Source organism: Salmo salar, chromosome ssa22, assembly GCF_905237065.1.
Source record: "Salmo salar chromosome ssa22, Ssal_v3.1, whole genome shotgun sequence".
In the NCBI taxonomy this organism is placed as follows: Eukaryota; Metazoa; Chordata; class Actinopteri; order Salmoniformes; family Salmonidae; genus Salmo; species Salmo salar.
The window spans coordinates 29437501-29453268 of NC_059463.1; the positions used below are offsets into that span (position 1 = coordinate 29437501).

Sequence of the window (15768 nt, forward strand, 5' to 3'; positions counted from 1 at the left end):
TTACTAGGGAGACATTTTGTCTGTTTTTCTGTGTGTTTGTGTTTGTGTGTGTGTGGGTAAATCACTAGGTAACCATTTTGGCTCTCTTGTCTCTGTGTGCTGTATGTGTAATTCATGAGTGGGTTAGCCACTGTGCAATCTCTGGCCACTAGGAAAGCCACTTCCAGCCCAGATGGTGTGTGTGTGTGTGTGTGTGTGTGTGTGTGTGTGTGTGTGTGTGTGTGTGTGTGTGTGTGTGTGTGTGTGTGTGTGTGTGTGTGTGTGTGTGTGTGTGTGTGTATGGGGGACAAGGCTGGAATGAACATGTCCCTCTCTGGTTCGTGTGTCTGATGTTTTTCATTTTGCGTTAACGACAACTCTTTGCTTCCGTCTTGTCACTGTCTCCTCTCTCTCAGCTGCTCTGGTGGTAGTATCAGACATTGCAGATCAAGCCAATGACAGTTTGAAACATGGGGTGAGTTTCAAGACGAGTGTCTTTCAACATAGTGTGTGCCTGCCTTTGTGTGTTTGTTGTGTGTGTGTGTTTGTTGCGTGTATGTTCGTTGTGTGTGTGCATGTGTGTGTGAGAGTGCTTGTAAGAGAGAGAGAGTGCACACATGCAGTGTTGTTATTTGGTAGTTATTGCTCAACATGGCATGTCTCTCCCTCCTCTCTCTTTCTCACTTCCTCAGGAGAACCTGCTACGTCTTGTCAACATAGAGTACAGTGTTGGAGGCCAGAGGGATCTGCTCCAGCCTGGCAGGGTGAGCTCCGTCCTGTCTGCCTGCCTGATAACACCATTGTTTCTGCCCAGAGCCCCGGGCAATGGTACACCCTCTCCCCCCTCCAACCTCTACCTCTCCATCCTGCCCGTGTCGCCCTTTATATAACCAGTCAGCTGGGAATCCCCTGGCCCTCTCTCTGTCTGGGTGGAGAAGCGTGGACACCTCTTGCTTCTCATATGTGGCACACTGTCCTTAATTGCCATTTCATCTACTATATATCTGACCCTGTGTGTGTGTGTGTTTTGTACTCAGGTGTTTGTGAAGGAGGGCACTCTGATGAAGGTCAGCAGGAAGTGCAGACAGCCACGCCACCTGTTTCTGGTAAATGTCACTTCCTGTTTGGAAGTGTCACTTCCTGTCACAAACCTGTAGATAACGGACAGAGCTTTTAGGCCAAAAATCTAACAAACAATTTCTCAAATTTGAACATGGTCACCACGCTTGTCATTATGACTACACAACTATGCACCATCTTGTTGCAATGTAAATGTAATCTGAAAAGGATAAGCAGCAGGTCTGTTCTGTTTGCTCTATATCTATGGCCCTCCCAGACCCAGACCCTGCTATTGAGAGCAGGGTTTCCTGGCAGGATGTTTCTGAATGGCAGCTTCCTGAGCTGCTCTTTACTGACTGAACGGGGAAGGTCAGGAACGCTCCTCATACACCCACACACACACTAGACCTGCTTCTCTCTGTGTAATACACCCACACACACACACTAGACCTGCTTCTCTCTGTGTAATACACCCACACACACGCTAGACCTGCTTCTCTCTGTGTAATACACCCACACACTAGACCTGCTTCTCTCTGTGTAATACACCCACACACACTAGACCTGCTTCTCTCTGTGTAATACACCCACACACACGCTAGACCTGCTTCTCTCTGTGTAATACACCCACACACTAGACCTGCTTCTCTCTGTGTAATACACCCACACACACTAGACCTGCTTCTCTCTGTGTAATACACCCACCCACACACTAGACCTGCTTCTCTCTGTGTAGTACACCCACACACACACTAGACCTGCTTCTCTCTGTGTAATACACCCACACACTAGACCTGCTTCTCTATGTGTAATACACCCACACACACACTAGACCTGCTTCTCTCTGTGTAATACACCCACACACTAGACCTGCTTCTCTCTGTTTAATACACCCACACACTAGACCTGCTTCTCTCTGTTTAATACACCCACACACTAGACCTGCTTCTCTCTGTGTAATACACCCACACACCAGACCTGCTTCTCTCTGTTTAATACACCCACACACTAGACCTGCTTCTCTCTGTGTAATACACCCACACACACTAGACCTGCTTCTCTCTGTTTAATACACCCACACACTAGACCTGCTTCTCTCTGTGTAATACACCCACACACTAGACCTGTTTCTCTCTGTTTAATACACCCACACACTAGACCTGCTTCTCTCTGTGTAATACACCCACACACTAGACCTGCTTCTCTCTGTTTAATACACCCACACACACACTAGACCTGCTTCTCTCTCTGTTTAATACACCCACACACACTAGACCTGCTTCTCTCTGTTTAATACACCCACACACTAGACCTGCTTCTCTCTGTGTAATACACCCACACACTAGACCTGCTTCTCTCTGTGTAATACACCCACACACTATACCTGCTTCTCTCTGTGTAATACACCCACACACTAGACCTGCTTCTCTCTGTTTTACTTCTATGGGCTAGCGTCCCACCCTAGTCAACACCCAGTGGAATCACGTGGCGCGAAATACAAATACCTCAAAAATGCTATAACTTACTCCTTTATGCAATCGCGGTATCAGATTTTAAAATAGCTTTTCGGCGAAAGCACATTTTGCAATATTCTGAGTACATAGCTCGGCCATCACAGCTAGTTATTTTGACACCCACCAAGTTTGGGGCTCACTAAACTCAGAATTACTATTAGAAAAATTTGATTACCTTTGCTGTTCTTCGTCAGAATGCACTCCCAGGACTTTTACTTCAACAACAAATGTTGTTTTGGTTCCAAATAATCCATAGGTAAAATCCGTTTTGTAATACACCCACATACACACTAGACCTGCTTCTCTCTGTTTAATACACCCACTCACTAGACCTGCTTCTCTCTGTTTCATACACCCACACACTAGACCTGCTTCTCGCTGTTTAATACACCCACACACTAGACCTGCTTCTCTCTGTTTAATACACCCACACACTCGACCTGCTTCTCTCTCTGTTTCATACACACACACTAGACCTGCTTCTCTCTCTGTTTAATACACCCACACACACACTAGACCTGCTTCTCTCTCTGTTTAATACACCCACACACACACTAGACCTGCTTCTCTCTGTGTAATACACCCACACACTAGGCCTGCTTCTCTCTCTGTTTAATACACCCACACACACTAGACCTGCTTCTCTCTCTGTTTAATATACCCACACACACTAGACCTGCTTCTCTCTCTGTTGAATATAGTCACACACACTAGACCTGCTTCTCTCTCTGTTGAATACAGTCACACACACTAGACCTGCTTCTCTCTCCGTTGAATACAGTCACACACACTAGACCTGCTTCTCTCTCTGTTGAATATAGTCACACACACTAGACCTGCTTCTCTCTCTGTTGAATACAGTCACACACACCAGACCTGCTTCTCTCTCTGTTGAATACAGTCACACACACTAGACCTGCTTCTCTCTCTGTTGAATACAGTCACACACACTAGACCTGCTTCTCTCTCTGTTGAATACAGTCACACACACTAGACATGCTTCTCTCTCTGTTGAATACAGTCACACACACTAGACCTGCTTCTCTCTCTGTTGAATACAGTCACACACACTAGACCTGCTTCTCTCTCTGTTGAATACAGTCACACACACTAGACCTGCTTCTCTCTCTGTTGAATACAGTCACACACACTAGACCTGCTTCTCTCTCTGTTGAATACAGTCACACACTGCTTCTCTCTCTGTTGAATACAGTCACACACACTAGACATGCTTCTCTCTCTGTTGAATACAGTCACACTTACTAGACCAGCTTCTCTCTCTGTTGAATACAGTCACACACACTAGACCTGCTTCTCTCTCTGTTTAATACACCCACACACTAGACCTGCTTCTCTCTCTGTTTCATACACACACACTAGACCTGCTTCTCTCTCTGTTTAATACACCCCCACACACACTAGACCTGCTTCTCTCTGTGTAATACACCCACACACTAGGCCTGCTTTTCTCTCTGTTTAATACACCCACACACACACTAGACCTGCTTCTCTCTGTTTAATACACCCACACACTAGACCTGCTTCTCTCTCTGTTTAATACACCCACACACTAGACCTGCTTCTCTCTCTGTTTAATACACCCACACACTAGACCTGCTTCTCTCTCTGTTTAATACACCCACCCACACACTAGACCTGCTTCTCTCTCTGTTTAATACACCAACACACACACTAGACCTGCTTCTCTCTGTTTAATACACCCACACACTAGACCTGCTTCTCTCTCTGTTTAATATACCCACAGACTAGACCGGCTTCTCTCTCTGTTTAATACACCCACACACTAGACCTGCTTCTCTCTCTGTTTAATACAGCCACCCACACACTAGACCTGCTTCTCTCTCTGTTTAATACACCCACAAACTAGACCTGCTTCTCTCTCTGTTTAATACACCCACACACACACACTAGACCTGCTTCTCTCTGTGTAATACACCCACACACTAGGCCTGCTTCTCTCTCTGTTTAATACACCCACACACACAATAGACCTGCTTCTCTCTGTTTAATACACCCACACACTAGGCCTGCTTCTCTCTCTGTTTAATACACCCACACACTAGACCTGCTTCTCTCTCTGTTTAATACACCCACACACTAGACCTGCTTCTCTCTCTGTTTAATACACCCACCCACACACTAGACCTGCTTCTCTCTCTGTTTAATACACCCACACACAACACCTGCTTCTCTCTCTGTTTAATACACACACACACACACTAGACCTGCTTCTCTCTCTTTTTAATACACCCACACACACTATACCTGCTTCTCTCTGTTTAATACACCCACACACACTAGACCTGCTTCTCTCTCTGTTGAATATAGTCACACACACTAGACCTGCTTCTCTCTCTGTTGAATACAGTCACACACACTAGACCTGCTTCTCTCTCTGTTGAATACAGTCACACACACTAGACCTGCTTCTCTCTCTGTTGAATATAGTCACACACACTAGACCTGCTTCTCTCTCTGTTGAATACAGTCACACACACTAGACCTGCTTCTCTCTCTGTTGAATACAGTCACACACACTAGACCTGCTTCTCTCTCTGTTGAATACAGTCACACACACTATACATGCTTCTCTCTCTGTTGAATACAGTCACACACACTAGACCTGCTTCTCTCTCTGTTGAATACAGTCACACACACTAGACCTGCTTCTCTCTCTGTTGAATACAGTCACACACACTAGACATGCTTCTCTCTCTGTTGAATACAGTCACACACACTAGACCTGCTTCTCTCTCTGTTGAATACAGTCACACACACTAGACATGCTTCTCTCTCTGTTGAATACAGTCACACACACTAGACCTGCTTCTCTCTCTGTTGAATACAGTCACACACACTAGACCTGCTTCTCTCTCTGTTGAATACAGTCACACACACTAGACCTGCTTCTCTCTCTGTTGAATACAGTCACACACACTAGACCTGCTTCTATCTCTGTTGAATACAGTCACACACAGTAGACCTGCTTCTCTCTCTGTTGAATACAGTCACACACAGTAGACCTGCTTCTCTCTCTGTTTAAACCTGATGCTAGTTTGTCCAATCATAATTGTATTTAGATATCTATTTTGTATGTATATCAGTAGATATTAACATGGATGTCCTTCTATTGTTTTACCATGCCATGTTCATCTAAAATTGTTTCATTCCTAATTTCTTAGATTAAACCCACCTCCCCCACCTAGAATCTGTCATCTTTAAAAAAGAACATACTTGTCTTTAGCACCCACACAACCACACTCAGGATATGGTAGTAGGGGCGACATGTCTGAGGAGGAGGAGGGTGTTATTTATATAGCCATAAGTCCAAACAGAGTAACGACTTCAGACAGGCCATTCTTTAGCAGCCTGGCAGTGAAAGCCCCCTCTGTAACTATGCCAACAGAACACTCTGATTCTGCCATCTCAAAGTGAGAGAGAAGGATGTCGGCAGAAGAAGAGAAAGAGCTTAAATCAAGGAATGGGTTAATATGATGGAAAATTACAGAATTAAAGGGGACTTCCTTATTTTTTCAAATGTACAGCCCTCTCAGTGATGGTAAATTATGATCGACAATAGAGTTAACGAAAGAGTTAACGAAAGAAAAATCTGTTATGTGAAAATGAAAAGATAATCCCAAATGCCTATTCTTGAATGACCAATGACCTTTGTTTACATCTACCCAGAATGAGTCAACTTTAAGGTTTTCTAGGTCACTGTTGTCCAACTACAGGGATTTGCACTAAGACGATTCACTCAATCATATTTTGGAAATATTATCCAAGCGGATAAAACCTAATTTGTAGTATTATAGGATAAACTATAGGAACCACGTTAACATTTAAGAATAAAACACTGCAGTCAGTCCACTCATGATCACACACAACTAGAATCCATTTAGGTTTTTTCTGAGATAAAATCTGCAACATCTCTCACTCTCTTAAGGAGATGGAGTTATGGTGTGCTTAGGGCCCCAGTGGAAGGATGACTCATGCCCAGAGTTTTAACTGGTCAAGTCATGCGGTCAGAAAAACAGGAAGAAATCTTGATTTTTGACATTGAGACACATTTAACCAGTGGCAACCCGCCATTCAGGGCAGGTGGGGCAGACATTTTTTGGGCTTGCCTGTTTTGCATGTTATTTTGGCATTAATACATGTCACGTATCAGTTTGCAAACAAAGCTGCATACAAACACGGTCTCTTTTTTGTTTTCTTGAGTAAAGCAGCTCCAAAATGCAGGTGTTTCAGCCTAGCTCAGTGCTTTCTGTGGTGGTGGGGCAGCCAGCAGAAAATACAGAGCGTTGCGACGTGATTGGCTCAGTGTTCTGTCACTCATGGGGACTTTATGTCATTGCCAAGTGTAAGAGGAGACATTGAAAATTCTAGCCCTTCGGCTACTGCCATAGAAGTGCCCATCCAAGAAGGCTCAAGGACATTGGCACAGTAGCTTTGATTGGACTTAATGTCAATGTCATACTTTCACAATCTTAGCTAGCAGACATCATCATGAATTAAGTTCACAATCTACTGGCAAATCCTTCTTAATCCTTGTCATATGAAGTTAAATAACGAAGAGAAATTATAGATAAAATGTATCGGTGCTCATCGGCCATTGAACATAAACATTACACAACAAGTTGTAAATCGCAAATTTAATGAGTGGTTTGGAAGGAACCAGTGACAGTGGCTGTGTGGTCCAAAATCCAAGTTTAAAATGATAAACATTCGACATTGGTCATGCTGTCAATAAAGCATGCTTTGTGCAGCGCTCAAAACAACTGTGAACTCATCCTGTTCAAGTGAACCGAGCCCACCAATGTGAGTCAAAAAATGTATTGTATGCTGCTTCATAAATGATGTAATATGCCAGGGAGATATGTATACTGTAGCTAAGAAAGTAATACTAAGTGTATGTTGTGTAGTAAGCTGTTAGTAGCCCATGTGCCTCACCCTAATAATTTGGTCTATTTTCCCCTCTTAATTTTGCCTACTGTTCTGACTTGGTGGTGCACATGTAGCCTATAACCTGTTCTAGAGAAATGTAATCATCTAATATTGTAAGAGCTTTCATTGTCTGCTTATATGCCCCCTTTATTTATCCTACGGTTCTGACTTGGTGTACAGGGAGAACACTGTAAGATCAGACCATGTTCTGAATTCTGTCGCTGTACATTTCAGAAGTGCTGAACAAATAGTTATATTGATTACGTCCGTCCTAGCTCGCTCATTAATGTCTAAATCAAAATTACAGATTGCCTCTTATCCGCTTGTCACCCCCTTATGCCATAGTTTGTACATCTCAATTGTCAGTAGAATCCACACTTGTTTAAGCAAGTCAGCCATATCAGCTATGTTTTTTTAAAAGACAGTAAATGAGGCTGAATGAACTGTTTCGCTGCCAGACAAGGCTCCGCTGATAGTCAGATAGGCTCCGCTGATAGTCAGATAGGCTCCGCTGATAGCCAGATAGGCTGTGCTGATAGCCAGATAGGCTCCGCTGATAGTCAGATAGGCTGTGCTGATAGCCAGATAGGCTCCGCTGATAGCCAGATAGGCTCCGCTGATAGTCAGATAGGCTCCGCTGATAGTCAGATAGGCTCCGCTGATAGCCAGATAGGCTCCGCTGATAGTCAGATAGGCTGTGCTGATAGCCAGATAGGCTCCGCTGATAGCCAGATAGGCTGTGCTGATAGTCAGATAGGCTCCGCTGACAGCCAGATAGGCTCCGCTGATAGCCAGATAGGCTCCGCTGACAGCCAGATAGGCTCCGCTGATAGCCAGATAGGCTGTGCTGATAGCCAGATAGGCTCGGCTGATAGCCAGATAGGCTCCGCTGATAGCCAGGTGTAGCAGTGGTGAGGTGTTGGGACAGCTTTATGCAGACCCTAACAGGTGGTGGGCACCGTTTGTTATAGTGCAATGAATGTATTGTTTAGTGTTGTGTAGTGGCTTTGCTGGCATGCATTCCACTTGTATTTATTTTTTGCCCCACCAAGATTTATATGCTAAAACCGCCAGTGCATTTAACTGTAAAATGTAATGAAATGATGATAAGTAAAACAGCCCAACTCTTCGTTGAGGAACAGATGGTTTCCTCTTAGTTTAGGGCACCACCATGTGGTTATTTAACATGCCGAAATAATGTACAATGTATTTTTAATCAAATACATTTTTATTTGTCACATGCGCTGAATACAACAGGTGTAGACCTTACAGTGAAAGGCTTACTTACAAGCCCTTAACCAATGATGCAGAATTAAACAAGACAAAATTAAACACAAGAATGAAGCTATATACAAGGAGTACCAAAACCACATCAATTTGCAGGGACATGTGGTTATAGAGGTAGATACAGTATGTACATGAAGGCAGAGGTAAAGTGACTAGGCATCAAGATATATAATACTAAGTAGCATGCTATTTGGATTGGAGAGTACTGACAATAATAAGTCATTTCTCCATGCACTTGTCCTGTCCAACAGCTGAATCAGTGAAATATTTGTATACAGTATTATCTTGTTCATTGGCTCTGAGGATACAGAATGAAAGTATGTGTGATTCTGAGGTTTGTTAGTGAATTCTGAGTGTGTTTGTGTGTTAACAGATGAATGATGTGCTGCTATACACCTACCCTCAGCAGGACGGGAAATACAGACTGAAGAATAGCCTCCCACTGACTGGGATGAAGGTCAGAGTCCTCCATCTCTCCCTCTCGCGTTTTCTCTCTTTCTCTCTCCTGTTTTTCTCTCTCTCTCCCGTTTTTCTCTCTCTCCCGTTTTTCTCTCTCCCGTTTCTCTCTCTCTCTCCCGTTTTTCTCTCTCTCCCGTTTTTCTCTCTCTCCCGTTTTTCTCTCTCCTGTTTTTCTCTCTCTCTCCCGTTTTTCTCTCTCCCGTTTCTCTCTCTCTCTCCCGTTTTCTCTCTCTCCCGTTTTTCTCTCTCTCCCGTTTTTCTCTCTCCGTTTTTCTCTCTCTCCCGTTTTTCTCTCTCCCGTTTCTCTCTCTCTCTCCCGTTTTTTTCCCATCACCATTTACCAAATTTCTCTCTTCTCTTTGTCAATATCACTCACCCCCCTCACTTCTCCCTCTCCCTTGTCCTCTCTCCCTTGTCCTCTCTATAATTTTGTCTTTGTCTCTATGTTACACCCTCTCACTTTTATATCTCTCCTTCCTTTCCTCTCTCTCTTTCCTCATCCTCTCTTTCTCTCTATACCCTTCTCAAACCGATCTGTCCTCTCGCTCACTGATTCCTGATGGGTCTGTGTAATGTGTTGTTGACATTCCAGATCGGTAAACCCGTCATAGAGAATGTACAGAACGCTCTGAGTATCGAGGGAGCAGACATCTCCATCACCTTGGCAGCCAGGTGGGTCACACTAACACACACTCACACCTTGGGTGGCATGGTCGGTATAATGATTGTAGTTCACAGTTCCCACGGTCACCAAATACACTGTTTAAACAGTGAATTAAGTATAGTAAAGCTTCTCGTGCCAGGCTTTTTGGATCTTTTATAAGTAGTGTCAGTGTTGCTTTCCTGACCATCTGTCTAGACCACTCTGGGCCATTTATAGCCCTGAAAGTAGTGTAGTCAAACCCATCACTGGTATATGAGAAGTATGGTGAGAGGGCTTAATGACATGTGCTCTGTGTGTCCCTGTGCAGCTCCTGTAGTGAGAGAGAGGACTGGTTCCACACTCTGAGTCGGACAGTATCTGACCACGCCAGAGGACCTGCGCCATTCAGCAGCTGCTCTGGAGAGGTGAGGAGGACTTTGACTGGGAGACAGAGCATACACAGAGCATACACAGAGCATACACAAACGTGATGCTAGCGTTGTTAGCAATAGCATTACAATGCTCCCCACTCAATGACAATAGCAAACCAATACTCATACATTTACTGAGGTTATATTAACATTGCAGAGGGAGTATTTTCTCTTTTAAGTTGAGTATGAGTCACTGAGTAAGACTGTGAAGTCTAGTATGGTAGACGTAGCTCTAACTATATTGTCCTGTCTCTCTTCCAGGCCAGAGAGCGTCTGTGGCTGTCCCTGGGGGAGAAGGCTCCTACTCTGGTGCCTGTGTCCCATGTGATGATGTGTATGAACTGCACCTCAGACTTCAGCCTCACACTGCGCAGACACCACTGCCACGCCTGCGGGAGGGTGAGTCTCTCACAGACAATGCATGGCTACGTCACCTAGGACAGTTTAGCGCAGTATGATGTGGCTGGAGTGTGTTTTCCACAGTCAGGCCTGACCTGTGTGTGTTGGGTGTTGTGATGTGGTCCTGCTCTACTCAGATTGTGTGTCGGAGCTGCTCCAGGAACAGATCCCCTCTGAAGTACCTGCAGGACCGCATGGCCAACGTGTGTGACCACTGTTACAGCGAGCTCCAGAAGAGAGGTGCATAACTCCTCCTCCTTTCCTGTACCGTGTTGTACTAAACTGTACTGTACTATACTGTACTGTACCATACTGTATTGTACTATACTGTATTGTACTAAACTGTACTGTACTATACTGTATTGTACTAAACTGTATTGTACTATACTGTATTGTACTAAACTGTACTGTACTATACTGTATTGTACTAAACTGTACTGTACTATACTGTATTGTACTATACTGTATTGTACTAAACTGTACTGTACTATACTGTATTGTACTAAACTGTACTGTACTATACTGTATTGTACTAAACTGTACTGTACTGTATTGTACTAAACTGTACTGTACTATACTGTATTGTACTAAACTGTACTATACTGTATTGTACTAAACTGTACTGTACTATACTGTATTGTACTAAACTGTACTGTACTATACTGTATTTTACTAAACTGTACTGTACTGTATTGTACTAAACTGTACTGTACTATACTGTATTGTACTAAACTGTACTATACTGTACTGTATTGTACTAAACTGTACTGTACTGTATTGTACTAAACTGTACTGTATTATACTGTATTGTACTAAACTGTACTGTACTATACTGTATTGTACTAAACTGTACTGTACTGTATTGTACTAAACTGTACTGTATTATACTGTATTGTACTAAACTGTACTGTACTATACTGTATTGTACTAAACTGTACTGTACTATACTGTATTGTACTAAACTGTACTGTATTATACTGTATTGTACTGTACTGTATATGCCGCTCTTGACTACTGGAGCATATTGAATGTGTGTGAGTCCAGGTGTTAAGGTCAGTGCTTCTCTGTCTCCATAGGAGGAAATGTGTCTGGGACGAGTGGTACTGACAGTCCTCGTTCTAATCGCCGCTCCATCCGCCCGCTCTCTGCCGTCTTCCAGAACTTTCACCCTCCCAGCCTGTGGAGACGCAAGGGCACCGCCTCTCTGACCCAGGTAATCTCACACACACACACACACACACACACACACACACACACACACACACACACACACACACACACACACACACACACACACACACACACACACACACACACACAAACCACTAATATTCTACCAAATGAATGGTAAAAGCTATTGTCCACGCACTAAACTTATATTTTAATGTAAACATACATTTTCCTCCAGAAGTGGCTCTTTGACGGGGTTTTTTCCAGCTTGATCTTCAATTCAAGCACCTTGGTTGTACTGAGGTAGTAGCAGTATGTTATGTATGTAAGTAATCTCTCTGTGTGTTCCTGTGTTCTCTCCAGGTGAGTGTGTCAGAGGAGGGCTCTATGAGCGGGACTCTGCAGCGCAGTAAGAGGAGCAAGAGGAACTGGAAGAGACTGTGGTTCCTCCTCAAAGACAAGGTGCTTTACACCTACCAGGCCTGCGAGGTGAGGGGGAAAACACACTCCCCTTAAACCTGAACCCTCACACACACCTCTACCCAAACCACCATTCCCTGTAACTCTGTAATGTACACATACCCGACTCAGATGGAGAAAGAGCATAGAGTTTCTCTAGTAAAGCTAATTCACCCTCTCTACTTTTTTAGTCAGCAAAACCTCCACAAACTGCATCCTTAAAACGATGCAGGTTAATGATCACTGTGTATTTCTCTCTCTCTGTCTGTCTCTTTTCCTCCTCTCTCTCCCTGTCTCTATCTCTCTCTCTCTCGGTCTCTCTCTTCCTCCTTCTCTCTCTGTCTCTCTCTGTCTCCAGGAGAAGGTGGCGTCTGAGAGTTTGCCTCTGTTGGGCTTCACAGTGAAGCTGCCTGATAGGCCAGGTGGAGAGGAGACTACCAACGTCTTTGAGCTGTACCACAAGAAGACCCTGTACTACACCTTTAAGGCCGAGGACAACCACACTGCTAAGAGGTGAGCCCTGCACTGCACCAAAAATATATCACCACATCATCTGACCAAAACTGACTCTGGGCCATAGTTATAGTCTTTAGCTTTTTACGTGGTGAGGTAAAACTCCTGGCCCCACTTACAGGCATCATTAAGACATGTCATAGGCATGACTCACATTGGCAACAGCATCAACACAACAATCAGATTGTTATTACAATGTATTATAATTACAGTCAGCACTTTTCTTTCTACCCAGATGGGTCAACGCCATGGAGGAAGCCACAGTTTTATAGCAGTGGCCATCTTGGGTGGGTTGTTGAGACTGTATCTTTGGATGTGCATCACTCACCTTCCAGACTTACCCTGGGGACCTCACTGCCACTCTCCTGTTACACATAGCCTTCCTCAGAATGCCTGAATGTAAAACAAAAAGGGAAGAGGAAGAAGGAGGAATATGTTAATTTTGCCTTTAGTCAGCTGTGACGGCTGTGTCTTACTGTGTATGGACCGAGAGAGGAGAGAAGGAAACATGGTGTTCTTAAAGGAGGGGACACGCTCGCCTACTTTGTCACCCTCCAATGTCCCCGTCCCGCTGCTACAGAAGGTGTGACGCCCAGAGCCAAGTGAGGAGCTGGCAGAGATATGTTCCATTCTGGAAAATTCCACCAAGACTACCTATGACCCACCCCCCCTCCGATTTTTCGTGGAATTAACTACTCTGGATTACTTATAAAAATGGAAGGAAAATGACATGCAAAAAAAATGCTGGATGTTATCAAAGCAAAGAAGAATATGTTCATTGATATCAAGCTATCTGACATGTTTTTGACACTAAGAACCCTGACAAGGGGTTACATTTGGGGGTAAAGAAGAGGAAACAGAACATTAGCAGTAAATGTTATTAAACTGCATGTCCTACTAGTGTGTAACCTACATGCAGAGGTTATGAAAATGATGACTCTGTTATTAATACACATTGACCACATGCCAACGTGACTGCAGTCTTAATGTGATGTCAGAAGAATGAGAGTGGATCTCCATGTATTATTCTACCATCCACCAAGGTCTGAGGTCGTAAGGTCACTCCCCCTCCTGGTAGACCCAGTATGTGCTTCCATGTTCACAGTGCAATACAGCCTTTCTGCACCAACACAGCGGTACTTTAAAAGATCTCCCTCTATTTACTGAATGGACTCCCTATTTCCATCGTTTTATCAGAACACATTTCTGCGCTGGACTTAGCCAGCTTCACGTGCCTGACATTTTGAAGCCCTTGTTCTGCTCAAAGTATGACTGTTGTCTTGTATTGTTTTGCATTTAATGTGTTTCTTAGCTACGTATTTTCGCCATGTACTGTATTTTCTGAAATGGCCTTACATACAGCAATTAGTTCATGTAAATACATATGTAGAGATTTTGATAGGCAAAAATGATTTTGCTTTATTTGCACTCATAAAAGAAGAATGGAACTTAAAGAGCAAAGTAGTGAAGTGCACTCTTCTTCTAAATGTTTTTATTTGATCATGTGTCTTGGTCAGCCTGTGCCAAACTCACTAAGCCCAGTGCCTGGAGTTCGTTCTCTGTGTTAGCAAACCATGGATATATCAACTATATCAGATCAATGACAAAAAAGAGGCTTGTCCTCAACGTTAAGTTGCATATTATGTAAAATTCCTATTTGTACCAAGCCTCAGCTCCACCTTATAATGGGAGTGGTTACCCTGATGTGAAACACTGCTATCAGCCATAATCACTGTAGTGGACTTTGAAATGGATGAGTTATTTATTTCAAACTGTTGGGGTTTCTCAAACAAGTAAAGTGACTAACGTTGGATATCCTTTGTGTGTATCATTTTGTGTGATTTCTTCTCGCTACCCTGTGCTATTCCTATATTGGTCACTAGATGGCATATACACTGAACAAAAATATAAACACAACATGCAACAACTTCAAAGATTTTACTGAGTTACAGTTCATATGAGGAAATCAGTCAATTCAAATAAATGAATTAGGCCCTAGTTTATAGATGTCCCATGACTGGGCAGGGGAAGAGCCATGGGTAGGCCTGGGAGGGCATATGCCCACCCACTGGGGAGCCAGGCCCAGCCAATCAGAATGAGTTTTTCCCCCACAAAAGGGCTTTATTACAGACAGAAATACTCCTCAATTTCATCAGCTGTCTGTGTGGCTGGTCTCAGAAGATCCCGCAGGTGAAGAAGCCGGATGTGGAGGTCCTGGGCTGGCGTGGTTACACGTGGTCTGCGGTTGTGAGGCCAGTTGGGCGTACTTCCAAATTCTCTAAAATGACGTTGGATGCGGCATATGGTAGAGAAATTAACATTCAATTATCTGACAACTCTGGTGGACATTCCTACAGTCAGCATGCCAATTGCATCTGTGGCATTATGTTGTGTGACAAAACTGCATATTTAAGAGTGGCTTTTTACTGTCCCCGGCACAAGTTGCACCTGTGTAATGATCATGCTGTTTAATCAGCTTCTTGATATGCCACACCTGTCAGGTGGATGGATTATCTTGGCAAAGGAGAAATGCTCACTAACAGGGATGTAAACAAATTTGTGCACACAATCTGAGAGAAATAAGCTTTTTGTGCATATGGAACATTTCTGGGATTTATTATTTCAACTCATGAAACATGGGACCAACACTTTACATGTTGCGTTTATATTTTTGTTCAGTGTAGAATCAGGGGACATTCAGACTGACTGACATCTGTCATGTCTGTATCATGAGGGTACAGGAGAGTACTGTATATAGTTACAGTGCATGGACATCAGCGCGCTGCTATTCAAACATGCAAAAATCAACAAGCACAGCGACAGTTGAAAATCAGTTGATTTGATATGATATGAATGTAACATATTTACTGTTTGTGATGAAAGACCA

General features: G+C 43.6%; 1 protein-coding gene across 2 annotated transcripts in view; it reads left to right on the forward strand.

Moving 5' to 3' along the window:
* LOC106583215 (FYVE, RhoGEF and PH domain-containing protein 5) overlaps positions 1-14694 on the forward strand; it is a 52529-nt gene extending 37835 nt beyond the window's left edge. The window contains exons 10-21 of one of the 2 annotated variants that reach the window (XM_014167132.2): positions 396-454; positions 672-743; positions 1017-1085; positions 9181-9264; positions 9859-9938; positions 10238-10334; positions 10602-10739; positions 10877-10979; positions 11816-11952; positions 12273-12398; positions 12727-12881; positions 13117-14694. In XM_014167132.2, the coding sequence (XP_014022607.2) occupies positions 396-454; positions 672-743; positions 1017-1085; positions 9181-9264; positions 9859-9938; positions 10238-10334; positions 10602-10739; positions 10877-10979; positions 11816-11952; positions 12273-12398; positions 12727-12881; positions 13117-13153 (1157 nt within the window). In that variant the 3' untranslated portion in view covers positions 13154-14694. The remainder of the gene's footprint in view (positions 1-395; positions 455-671; positions 744-1016; positions 1086-9180; positions 9265-9858; positions 9939-10237; positions 10335-10601; positions 10740-10876; positions 10980-11815; positions 11953-12272; positions 12399-12726; positions 12882-13116) is intronic. The other variant, XM_045705476.1, reaches the window with a different exon arrangement.
* The last annotated feature ends 1074 nt before the right edge of the window (positions 14695-15768 follow it).